Here is a 13206-nt window from a genome sequence, read left to right as displayed (position 1 = left end):
TCCCCAAGTTTTAAATATGATTTAAAATTTCAGACCATTTCGCGAAATCTCCCACCAGTCTCCCCTTCCCACCATAAGGATCCACCCACTTAGCCCTAACTTCTTTAGTTCCCCGCCCCTCCCAGCAACCCGGCTGAGCGGGGCTGTCCGGGCAGAGCCTTCCGGGACCCGGGGCGCATGTGCGGCAGGCTGCGCACATGCGCAGTATTCGCACAGGTGGCGTGGGTCCCAGCCTAAGGCTAAGGGGGCCGCCACGGAGCTGGGGGCGGGGCCTGCGACACTATGGCCGAGGGCAGCGGGGAAGTAGTGGCGGTACCCACGTCCGGGGCTGCCAACGGCCTCAGCAATGAAGCAAGCGGGGTCCCGGCGCAGACCAGCAACCCTCTGTCGCGGAAGTTGAATAAGATCCTGGAGACGCGGCTGGACAACGACAAGGTAACCGGAACTGGCCGGGCCTGGGGTCCCGCGCTGCCCGCGGGCTGAGCCTGGCCGGGGGCGGTGTCTGTTCGGCACCCACACCCTCATCCCTCTGTCCCTCCGTCTCTCCTTCCCTCTGTGGAGGGGAACTGCAAACCTGCGGGATCCGAAGTGGGACGGGTAAGAAGGGGGAGGCCGAGGAGCCCCTGGAAAAGCGAAGAGGTGTCTTGGGTGTCACCCCCTATTGGGAAAACCTGTTCCTGGAAGGCTCTGGCTCCGGGAGGCAAACGGTGGAGTCTCCTACCGGGGTGTTCGTGGGTCCGAACAGGGGGAGAGGACAGCCCAGGGCAGGATTAGAAACCATGCGAGAATAAATTACGAGACTGGGCAACGTGAATCGGGGTTAGGAGGAGCTGGAGAACCGGGGGAGGCATAATTGAGCATTTCCACTGACGGGTGAGAACAACTGAAATAATGTGCATTGGGAAAGAACTGCTTGCTCGGGGCTCAGATGAGATACTGGGTGCCACTAGTTTTTGTTGCTGTTAGCTAAGCTCCGCCTGTGACCTGTGGGCTCCTGCTGTTATTTCTTCACCAGATAAAGCCGTCCACATCCTCACCCAAGTACCTCCCGAAACGCATCCTTCCAGCGTCTGTTGTAGCTGTAGCTGGTTATCTCTTCTGTATCATTGAGTCTTGGGGTAAATTGGTCATGTCGTAAAGAAAAAATATAAGTAGAAGTGAGAGAAGTTTACAGATAGATTTGTAGGGAACTGAAAATAAGCTGTCAGTAAGAATTTGTGTGTAAGAAATAGTAAGAAAGACGCCCCTCTGGGGCCACCACTTATCAGATATAACATCAAACCGAAGTATTATGATTTGAGTGAGCCCCTTAATTTCTCTGAGCTTATTTTTCATCACTTCTAAGTTGAGAATACTGCTGGTAACTTTTACTTCAGGGTTGTGAGGATTCAACAAGAGAATCTGAAGTGCTCAGCACCGTGCCCTACACTTACCATTTCTTATTAAATGTTAATTTTATTATACAGCTTATTGTTTAATGTGACTAATACTGACATTTATTATCTCACTTAATACAGCTGTGGTATAGGTAACATTATCTCCTTTTTACTCAAGAGAAAAGTAAGGTATCAAGAGAGTGTAGCAAGGCTAAATCATATAACTAATAACTGCTGGAGCTGTAATTTGCACCTGTCTTTGTGATTTTTCATTCATCCTTTAGGGATTACTTCTTTGAGCCAGGCCTAGGACATTTCAAGGTTATAGTCAAAAGAAATGGCTTTATTTTTTGGTTTTTCTCTTTCTTTCTTTCTTTATTTCTTTCCTTGTTTCTTAATTTTTTTTTTTTTGGTACATAAATCTTTGTAGTGTTTTCTTAAATATTAAATTGAATTTAAATAGCTTTAGTATTTTTGTCAATCCAGCCAATATCGCAAAATAACATTTTAACTGAAACAGAAGAGTAAGGCTTTTAGAATATATGTTAGTTCAGGTGTAGGAATTTTGTATTTGGAGTTAGATATCCTGGGCTTGGTCTTCTTCCTTCCCTCCTCTAATGCATATTTTCTCTGTAGGAAAACTCTCTCACTTTCATGTTTTAAATAACAAAAAGGCTGATGATTCTCAGATTTATAACCCTGTTCTTGACATCTCTACTGAGCTCCAGAAGCATCTAGTCCATTGCTTATATGACACTTCCAATGTCAATACCTGATCAACATCATAAAAACTTAACATAGCCAGACTCTTGGTTTTTCTCCAAACTGGTTCTACATTCTCCTGTTAGGAAAGAACATCACTTACCCAGACAAGCAAAAAATATATACATAATTTTTGATTCTTGTGATTTTCTTTTCACTTCGTGCATTGAATTCGTTAACAAATTCTATAGGCTTTACCTTGAAAAAAATAGTTTTGGAATATCTCCTTTTCATCTGCACTGCTGCTTGTTCTAAGTCACTATCAAATCTTTGCTTGGATTATTTTAGTTTCTTCCTATTTTCTTCCTTTCTTGCCCTCCCCCCCATCTGCTTTCCTCACAAAGTTAGAATAAACTTTTGAACTTACAGAACACATTACATTACTCCTTTCCCTAAAGCCTTTAGTAGTGTCCCACAGCTTCAGTCATAAGGCGTTTCTGCTGCTCTCAGGTTTTTGTACTCAAAGGCTTTTTTTTTTTTTTGCCTGTGAACGGCTTTATCCCCATGGATGCCTTTCCTATTACTTAGGCCTCATTTCAGAAGTCACCTCAGAGAGGCCTTCCTCTCAGTTCTGCTCCCAGTTACTCAGTTCCTAGCCTGGAGGCTACAGGTGTTATGTACTTCTTATATATATCCTTCCAGAGATAGTTTATACATTCACCAGTAAGTATGTATGTATATAGTCCTATTTCTTTTTTAACAGTTGGTATTATAACTGTTTCTATACGTTGCTATTTCACTTGCTGTGTCTTGAAGTTTGTATTATGTAAGTACATAAAGAATTTTCATCTTTGTGAAAATCGTTATGTCATAATTTCTTTAACCAATCCGCTTTAGGTGGACATTAAGGGTATTTCTAATCTTTACAATTCCAAACTATTCTGCAGTGAGTGGTCTTGTATACATGCTGCAATGTACAAGTAAGTAGCTTATAGTATTTTGGAAATAAGTTTAGTATTCAGTAACGTGAAGGTGGCCTGGTATTTTTTGATTATTTAATGGAAACATTTGAAAATGATTTCATTAAAATTTGACTTAAGATTAGGAAAACATGTGAAAATCGGTCCCAGTAATTGTCTGTTATCATCAATTGTGTAGGAGATGTTGGAAGCTCTCAAGGCACTTTCAACCTTTTTTGTTGAAAACAGTTTGCGGACTCGAAGAAATTTACGTGGAGATATTGAACGCAGAAGTTTAGCCATCAATGAAGAATTTGTCAGCATTTTCAAGGAGGTGAAGGAAGTACGTAAATTCTTTTCCTTTAACATTTATTAAGGACTTACTGTATGCCTAACTCTGTTCTAAGTATTTTTATGAATTAGGTTGATATGTTTGCTGTTCACATATCATGTTCAAATAGAAAATGTAACTACTTATGCCAGAAGCATCCAGATCCTTCAGTTAGTGGGATTTCTGAATCTGTGACCTCCACTAATGCTGCTTCTTAGATCGTTCAAACATTTTTTTCTAGGGTATTCTCTTAGAATTTTTTTTTTTTTTTAACAATAAGAAAAAACAATTCTTTTTTTTTTTTTTTTTTAAAGATTTTATTTATTAATTTGACAGAGAGAAATCACAAGTAGATGGAGAGGCAGCCAGAGAGAGAGAGAGGGAAGCAGGCTCCCTGCTGAGCAGAGAGCCCGATATGGGACTCGATCCCAGGACCCTGAGAACATGACCTGAGCCGAAGGCAGCGGCTTAACCCACTGAGCCACCCAGGCGCCCCAAGAAAAAACAATTCTTTAAATGTTTTCCAGTAGAAATTTTTCCTTACTGAATAAACCTCCTTTGGATAACTACTTTTCCATTGAAAATTAATTAGAATTGAGTTACTTTAGTGCACCATAAATTATGAAATTTTCAGATTCATTAAGATCAGTTACTTTCAGCATAAGTAATATTTTTATCATACTTGAGTGAGCAGACTACTCACCATAGGGTAAAAATGAATTTTATTTATTATGTTGTTATATTTTACTTATGCAATATTTTGTTAATTTTATTAATATCACATATTCTGTATGTGTTGTATGAAAGTGTATATAGAGTTTCAGTGACTAATAAACAGGGGATGTTTAAATGTTTAGGAAGATTTCATTGACAGGCTAAAAATCTGGAAGGTTGGAAGGACAGTTTGGTAGTATTCGTAAGAATAGAAAGGGTCTCCAGGAGCCCATGCAGATTGTGGTCTCTGAATACTGTTTCCCTCTGAAAGGAGCAATCTTACAAATATCAGAAAACAGTGAAGCTACCTGAGACCTTTGGGAAAGTGGCAGAAGAACTCTAGAGCTAATTTGATGAGGCTTCTGTTGGCCCAGGGATAGGATGATTAGAGCCTCAGTAAGAATAACTCAGTGGACAAAACTCATTAAACATGTTTAAAACCACAAATTCATACAGATCTAAGAACCAAACAGAACCCTCATTGGTTATATTTGATGGATATAAGGGAACCAGCTTCTTTTGAAAAGTGCTAAATAAAAGGAAGGAGTCAAGCCTTTATCCTGTCTTTTGTTCCAACTACATGCGGTTGTTGAGGGGAGGCTTCTCTTTATAGCTTTATTCTAGTAAATGAAGGAAGAGTGACAGAAGATGAGAAGATTTTTGCCACTACTGTTAAATTTATGGATCTAGCTCAAGACTTCTCAGCTTGGCAGTATTTTACATTTTGGATCAGACAAGTGGGGACTGCCCTCTGCTGTTTGGGTTGTTGAGCAGCATCCCTGGCTTCCAGCTGCTAAATGCCAGTAGTACCACTTTTCCTTTAGTCATTCCTCCCAAAAATGTCTACAAACACTGCCGAATGCCCCATTGGGGGACAGAATTGCCTAGTTGATCACCATCGATGTAGCCATTGGTCGTCACTAGCAGCTAACCTCACAAAAAGCAGTTTAACCTTGTATCTGTCACTCCTAATAAAGGTATATAACACAACCTGTGAAAAATTCTTGCCAGAAAACTGAACCAAGATATAATCAAGCTTCTAGATCTAACTGCCTGTTTATAGGAATTACTGGGGTCAGAGGACTATGTTAACACCACACATAGGCAGTCAGCAAATATAGAATGTGGGGAACTGTAGAGACAAATGGGTTGGTTTCTTTCTTTCTTTCTTTCTTTTTTAAGATTTTACTTATTTATTTGACAGCGATCACAAGTAGGCAGAGAGGCAGGCAGAGAGGAGGAAATGGCTGTTTGCGGAGCAGAGAGCCCGATGCGGGACCCCAGGATCATGACCTGAGCCGAAGTCAAAGGCTTTAACCCACTGAGCCACCCAGGTGCCCCTGAGCTCGTTTCTTCAACAAATAAATTGTAAGAAAAGGAAAAGAAAAATAGGGAGAAGTGAGACTGTATAGATTTAAAAAAAAAAAAAAAAGGAGAAATAGCAACCAGTTGCTATTTATGAACCTTAGTTGGTTCCTGACTTGCAGTAATTAGTTAAAGATTGAAACAGCTGGGGAGATTGGAACACTGACTAGCTACTTGATATTAAGAAATTATTGTTAAATATTTAGATGTGAAAATGGCATTATGTTTTTTGAGTCTTCTTAGAAGCATATAGTGATGTTTATGAATGAAATAATAAAATGTTATGAATATAAAATAATTCAGTTTGTGGAGGAGCGAGAAAGGGATGGAGGAGAGGTAGAAAGTGGGTAGAGAAATGAAACAAGAGTGGTCAAAGCCAGGTGATAGGTACGTGGGCATTCATATTCTTGTAACTTTAGGATATTTTTGAAAATATTCCATAATAAAAGTTTTTAAAAAGTTTATCATATACTAGTTGTACTTCCCAGCCTATAATTTTATTTGGGGGGCAGGGAGAGATACTTTGTCCTAAGTTCAAATAGAGACTTTTAAAGTAACATACAGGCCATTGAATTGCAGTCATCAAAACTCTGCATTGAAGTCATATATTCAGAGATGCAGTTTTTATTATTTGACAAATGAGGTCCATTTGGTATATTATGGTGGCTAAAGTATTAGGAGTAGTTATTCTTGACCTAGCTGACTGATAATATCGTAGTGCTATTCATATTAGGTTACACAATGAGATTTAAGGGAGTAGTGAGATTAGTTTACTCAGGCTTCTGCTATTGCTAATATTAATTGATATTTTGAAATTGTGCTTTTTTTGTTTTTTACTGTTCACCTGAAAACAGTTTAGCACTTCCTTTAATGATTTGGTGTATGTGCTATTTGTAATAAAGTATAGAAAGTAATAATTGAAAATACTGGGTGCTATGATACTTATAATTCAAAGTACTTTATAGAAAGAAGGGATAAAATCTTGCATCTAGAACTTAGATTTATGTTCATATTCTGATAAGTGATTTCCAACTGGTTTATCTTCACATTTTGTTTATAGCCTCACTGGTCAGCTTTCTTATCTCTTACCCTCTGTTTGGCCCATCCCTTCATAAGACTGTCATGTTTCTATTTGAAGGTCTGGGTGTTGTGTTGAAAGGGATTGTCCATTGTCTACCACTGAAACTTCTTTGTGTATCTTTCTGTTGTGTGACACCAAATTGTGTGACACCAAATTGAAATTAAATTGGGAAAAAGAAGATAGTAGTGCAGTATGAAGCTAGATGTGATTTTGTGATATCATTTTCTCATATAATATTTTTCATTGATTCAGTAAGGACTAGAGAATGGTTTCATGAAAAGTGTAGAGCCTGGGAGACCTGTTGGAAAACTTTTTTTTTTTAATCACTTCACATAAGAAATACTAATTGTTGTGAACTGAAGTAGTAGCTATTAGAGTAGTAAAAAAGAAATGAGTAAGATACATATGGTAAGGGTATAAATGATAGATCTTAAGGACCAGTTACATTCCCATGTACCTGGAGAAAGCTAGAGGAGGAAGTTCACAGGGAGAGAATGTTATTGAGAAAATTGCCAGCTTTGTGGCATGATGTACAATGTGATGACCTTCCACAAGGTAGAGAAGGCACGATTTTTAATTTATTGGGTTTTCATATTTGCTTATTTTTATTAATTAAAAGTTAACAAATAATTCATTACAGAAGAGTTAGATAAAATCAGAAGTCAAAACAGTTGTTTATAATTAATCCTATCACCCAGAAATAACTTTTGTCAGTATTGTCTGGCTTTTCCTGTGTACTTCTCTGTATTTATATGTATACACATACATATATATATATATATATATATATATATATATATAGTTTCATAATGCTTTTAAAAAAATCTTATATAACCTCTTTCTATCCATGTATACACACACACACGCATGCACATGCACCTGTGCATGCATATACACACATATATAGTCATTGTTAATATACACACAGAGTTCATTGTATAGAAAATGTTTCACATTTTCCTTTTGTTTTGGGCAACTCTGTGTTGATCATCTTCTTACATATATTGTTGCACACTTATCTGATTAATTCCGTAGGATAAATCTCTGTGTTAGTACACCTGAATGAAGAGGTATTAATATTAGGCATTTGCCATTTTCTATTGTCACCCCCTTTAAAAATGGGGGGAGGGGGTTTGGGAGAAGGGGATGGGATTATGGACATTGGGGAGGGTATGTGCTTTGGTGAGTGCTGTGAAGTGTGTAAACCTAGTGATTCACAGACCTGTACCCCTGGGGATAAAAATATATGTTTATAAAAAATAAAAAATTTAAAAAAAAAAGCTTATACTAATTTCTTTACGTATTTTCTAACACTAGATGTTATTCTTTTTAATTATTTCCAATTGTAAATATAGTATCTTTTGTCATGCTTTGACAAAAAAAATTCATGAGATGAAAATAGTATTTGGCTAAGAGAAGAGAATTTCTGTAACAACATAGGTAATGTTTGCTGTTACTTTTTTCCTTTTCAGGAACTTGAAAGCATAAATGAAGATGTTCAAGCAATGAGCAGTTGTTGTCAAGACATGACAAGTCGCCTACAGGTACTGGATTTTACTATAGTTCCTGATTCAAAGTAAGCTTTCAAAAATTGTGACCTAGATCTATAAGATGTATGGATATCTAAAGTATCATGTCCTGTAGGAAGTTCCAATGTAAATATGATGCTTGTTTTTTTTAACTAAAAATGAGTATTTTGGGGTGATGGTTTGTTTACTGATACTGTTCAGTTAACTCCATATGCCTTTATATTTTGATCTTGTCAGTGTAAAGCTAACTGCATAGAATTTTGATAAACCTTTCAATCCCATAATATCCCATAAATCCAGCAAAAATGATTGCCTTAGTAGAAAGTCTTAGGAATAAGTCCAGGCTAAAGCTATGCCTAATACAGACCAACCTTAATAGTGTTTTATGCTCAGCCTCCCCACAAAAGAAAAGAAATAATCTCAGGAAAATATCTGTAATTCTACATCGGTTTATTAAAGCAGTTTAAAACTTCTAGTTTGATTGCAGAGTTAAGATTTAGCCTAATTATCCTCATTTATGTAATTTTGGAATAGTGAAGAGAATAGGATTCCTCCTTAGTCAGTCATGATTATGTTTACTATCGTCACATTTATTTCAAACTTAAACCTTTAAGATTCTCCTGGAACTATAGTGAGCTACAGTGATTCTAGGAAGATTCCTTAATCTTTGCATATTCCACAAATCAGTCCTAAGCTACTTCCATGACCTATCTCTAGAACCAGTTTCCCGTTTCTCTAAAATTTTAGCTCTCCTACTCTTAACTATATTTGAGTACTCTTACTAATGTATCAGATACTATTGGCATATCTGTTGTTCAACCTTAGGTCTTTATGAATTGCATAGTATTTAAATAGTCATCTTTGCTAATTATTGTCATTTTATATTTTTTGCAATATTACTTTTGTTACTTAGTAATTTTGTTTGACTGTTCTGTTCCTTTTTTTCTTTACTTCCTTTTCTCATTTTCTGGCTTCCATGATTTTTATACCTTTTCTCAAATTACACTGTGTAAGGTTTTCTGTATTATATACTCTGCATTTATTTTGTAGTATTATTTTTATAATTTGGTTTATGGGATTATTCAAGTTCTTCTTTTGGGGGACAGTATCTCTTGTTTTTAAATTTTTATCTTTAATTGTATTTTTATCCTTTTATCATAGCCATTTGTAGATGTAAAAAGATCAATGTATTTTTATTCTTTATGCTGTTTTCAAATCAGATTATAAGTATTTTAAATCACAAAGTATCCTCTTTACTTTTGTCCTTTGTATTTTTTTTTGCACCCCCCAATCCTATTTTCTCCATATAATGGCATGAGCCCTTCTTTCTTTTTTTTAATCAATTTTATTGGGCAAAAATGATGTACAATAATAAATTGCATCCACTTGATGTATACAAAACAATGCATTTTGACAATTCTGTACCCATGAAACAGCTACCATAATGAAGATGCACATTTTCATCACTTGCAAAAGATTCTTTCATAGCTTTTTAAACTGAAGATTTAAAAATATTTTATATTACTTATTGTTTACATTCAGTTTTGAATCTCAGATTAGTAGGGATTAGATCTGTGATTTTGTAAGTTTTGTTCATCCATTGGCACTGATTTATTGCATATAGTGATTTTGGAATCTTGGTAGTACCCACTCAGACTGTCAACTCTAGAATAATGTTAAAAACATTAATGAATGAATTATAAATGAATTAAAAATTCATTTATAGAAAAAAGTATTATTTTTCATTTTAGGATGTTATACACAGGACTAATTAAATTAGCTCATTTTTCAAAGTACTTTAGATTTAGGACATTTTAGAAATTATTATTACAAAATACTTATTACAAAATACTTATAGAAATGCAGTCAATAATTGTTTATATACCGTGGTTTATCCCTTTGTGGACTTGCTTGGATAAATAACATTTAGAGGCATATGTTTATTATTTAATGAGAAACAATCATTCTTAACATTTAAGATAAATTGGAAATTGCTTTAAGATAATGATCTTTACTGCTATTATTAAACTTAATTTTTGAATCATTACTGTAATTTATAAATGAAAAGTCAGGATATATGTGTAATTCTTATTGTATGCCATTATAAGCAAGTATCATAGTTAAGTGATTAATAGATGGTGTTTTTTGTAAGATCTACCTTTAATTTAATGATGACTCAGACTAAACAAAGAAGCTAGTAAACATTTTTGATAATTGATTTTATGAAGCATTCTTTTTTCACAAATACTAAAATGTAAATATATTTTAGAATTGAGAGAATACTACATTTTAAACAATTTTATTAGTCAAGAATAAGGTGACAGTGATCTTGACAGCAAAGCAACATTAGGAAAGATGAAGAAGAATTTGAATAAATTAGTGGGTTTAAAGAGTAATAATTTTAGAATAGTACCATGGGAGCCGTTGTGTTCAACTCCATTCCTTAAAAGTTATTGATCTGCTGAATTACATAGGTTCAAATCTATTTTTTTTAAAAATTACCATTTGCTAGGTACATCATTTGGTTGCAAGGAACACAGACTCAACTGGAGAAGGGGGTGGGACTGGATGCCCATTTGAAGCAATGAGGCAGAAAATTTCATTGACAATTGGAAAGGCTGTAGGAGGATTAGGCTTCTAAGAACCCAGAAGTTGCTCTTTATGGTAGTGTTCCAGCATGAAAATGACATATTTGCTCTGGTATCCTATCTTTAACAACTGATCCTCCACAGTATGTGTGGTCTACTTTATACCATTGACCCTTGAACAATGCCAGAGGTTAGGGGCATTGACCCACACACAGGCAAAAATCTGCATATTAACTTTTTCTCCCCAATATTTAACTACTAGCCTCCTCTTGACTAGAAGCTGTAAACATGAACAGCCAGTTAATGCATATTTTATATGTTATTTGTATTATATACTATATTCTAACAATAAAGTAAGCTAGAGACAAGAAAATGTTATTAAGAAAATCATTAAGGAAGAGAAAAGAAATTTATAGAACTGTAGTTCTTGTGTAAGTAGACCCACATAGTTAAAATATTTCAACTGTAATTTCCATTTACTAGTGGCTTTATTTATACATAATTCTGGCTCACTCTGTGTCCCTTCAGGACATGGACCCCATGTCTCTAGCTGCCGTACACCCATTTGTTTCTCCTCTCTTTTCTAACTGCCTTATGTTTAGTTCTTTGAGAATCTGAGTAGCTACATTTGTCTTTTGTTTCAATCCATTTTAAAATAGCCTAATCTTAGGATAGAGTAGCTTTTCATCAGGTTTTATTTATTTATTTATTTATTTATTTATTTATTTATTAAATTTCCAGCATAACAGTATTCATTATTTTTGCACCACACCCCGTGCTCCATGCAATCCGTGCCCTCTATAATACCCACCACCTGGTACCCCAACCTCCCACCCCCCGTCCCTTCAAAACCCTCAGATTGTTTTTCAGAGTCCATAGTCTCTCATGGTTCACCTCCCCTTCCAATTTCCCCCAACTCCCTTCTCCACTCTAAGTCCCCATGTCCTCCATGCTATTTGTTATGCTCCACAAATAAGTGAAACCATATGATAATTGACTCTCTCTGCTTGACTTATTTCACTCAGCATAATCTCTTCCAGTCCCATCCATGTTGCTACAAAAGTTGGGTATTCATCCTTTCTGATGGAGGCATAATACTCTATCCCCAGGGGTACAGGTCTGTGAATCACCAGGTTTACACACTTCACAGCACTCACCAAAGCACATACCCTCCCCAATGTCCATAATCCCACCCCCTTCTCCCAAACCCCCTCCCCCCAGCAACCCTCAGTTTGTTTTGTGAGATTAAAAGTCACTTATGGTTTGTCTCCCTCCCAATCCCATCTTGTTTCATTTATTCTTCTCCTACCCACTTAAGCCCCCATGTTGCATCACCACTTCCTCATATCAGGGAGATCATATGATAGTTGTCTTTCTCTGCTTGACTTATTTCGCTAAGCATGATACGCTCTAGTTCCATCCATGTTGTCGCAAATGGCAAGATTTCATTTCTTTTGATGGCTGCATAGTATTCCATTCTGTATATATACCACATCTTCTTGATCCATTCATCTGTTGATGGACATCTAGGTTCTTTCCATAGTTTGGCTATTGTGGACATTGCTGCTATAAACATTCGGGTGCATGTGCCCCTTTGGATCACTACGTTTGTATCCTTAGGGTAAATACCCAATAGTGCAATTGCTGGGTCATAGGGCAGTTCTATTTTCAACATTTTGAGGAACCTCCATGCTGTTTTCCAGAGTGGCTGCACCAGCTTGCATTCCCACCAACAGTGTAGGAGGGTTCCCCTTTCTCCGCATCCTCGCCAGCATCTGTCATTTCCTGACTTGTTGATTTTAGCCATTCTGAAGGTGTGAGGTGATATCTCATTGTGGTTTTGATTTGTATTTCCCTGATGCCGAGTGATATGGAGCACTTTTTCATGTGTTTGTTGGCCATCTGGATGTCTTCTTTGCAGAAATGTCTGTTCATGTCCTCTGCCCATTTCTTGATTGGATTATTTGTTCTTTGGGTGTTGAGTTTGCTAAGTTCTTTATAGATTCTGGACACTAGTCCTTTATCTGATATGTCATTTGCAAATATCTTCTCCCATTCTGTCAGTTGTCTTTTGATTTTGTTAACTGTTTCCTTTGCTGTGCAAAAGCTTTTGATCTTGATGAAATCCCAATAGTTCATTTTTGCCCTTGCTTCCCTTGCCTTTTGCGTTGTTCCTAGGAAGATGTTGCTGCGGCAGAGGTCAAAGAGGTTGCTGCCTGTGTTCTCCTCAAGGATTTTGATGGATTCCTTTCGCACATTGAGGTCCTTCATCCATTTTGAGTCTATTTTTGTGTGTGGTGTAAGGAAATGGTCCAATTTCATTTTTCTGCATGTGGCTGTCCAATTTTCCCAGCACCATTTATTGAAGAGGCTGTCTTTTTTCCATTGGACATTCTTTCCTGCTTTGTCGAAGATTAGTTGACCATAGAGTTGAGGGTCTATTTCTGGGCTCTCTATTCTGTTCCATTGATCTATGTGTCTGTTTTTGTGCCAGTACCATGCTGTCTTGATGACGACAGCTTTGTAATAGAGCTTGAAGTCCGGAATTGTGATGCCACCAA

General features: G+C 36.8%; 1 protein-coding gene across 2 annotated transcripts in view; it reads left to right on the top strand.

The window, feature by feature from the left end:
• The first annotated feature begins 282 nt into the window (after positions 1 to 282).
• Positions 283 to 13206, top strand: part of COG6 (component of oligomeric golgi complex 6) — a 77063-nt gene continuing 64139 nt past the window's right edge. The window contains exons 1-3 of one of the 2 annotated variants that reach the window (XM_032314723.1): positions 283 to 435; positions 3237 to 3380; positions 8001 to 8072. In XM_032314723.1, the coding sequence (XP_032170614.1) occupies positions 283 to 435; positions 3237 to 3380; positions 8001 to 8072 (369 nt within the window). The remainder of the gene's footprint in view (positions 436 to 3236; positions 3381 to 8000; positions 8073 to 13206) is intronic. The other variant, XM_032314724.1, reaches the window with a different exon arrangement.

The sequence above is a fragment of the Mustela erminea genome, chromosome 15, assembly GCF_009829155.1.
Source record: "Mustela erminea isolate mMusErm1 chromosome 15, mMusErm1.Pri, whole genome shotgun sequence".
Classification (NCBI taxonomy): domain Eukaryota; kingdom Metazoa; phylum Chordata; class Mammalia; order Carnivora; family Mustelidae; genus Mustela; species Mustela erminea.
The sequence above is the reverse complement of the archived record's forward strand: the minus strand, read 5'-3'. Positions and strand labels throughout refer to the sequence as shown.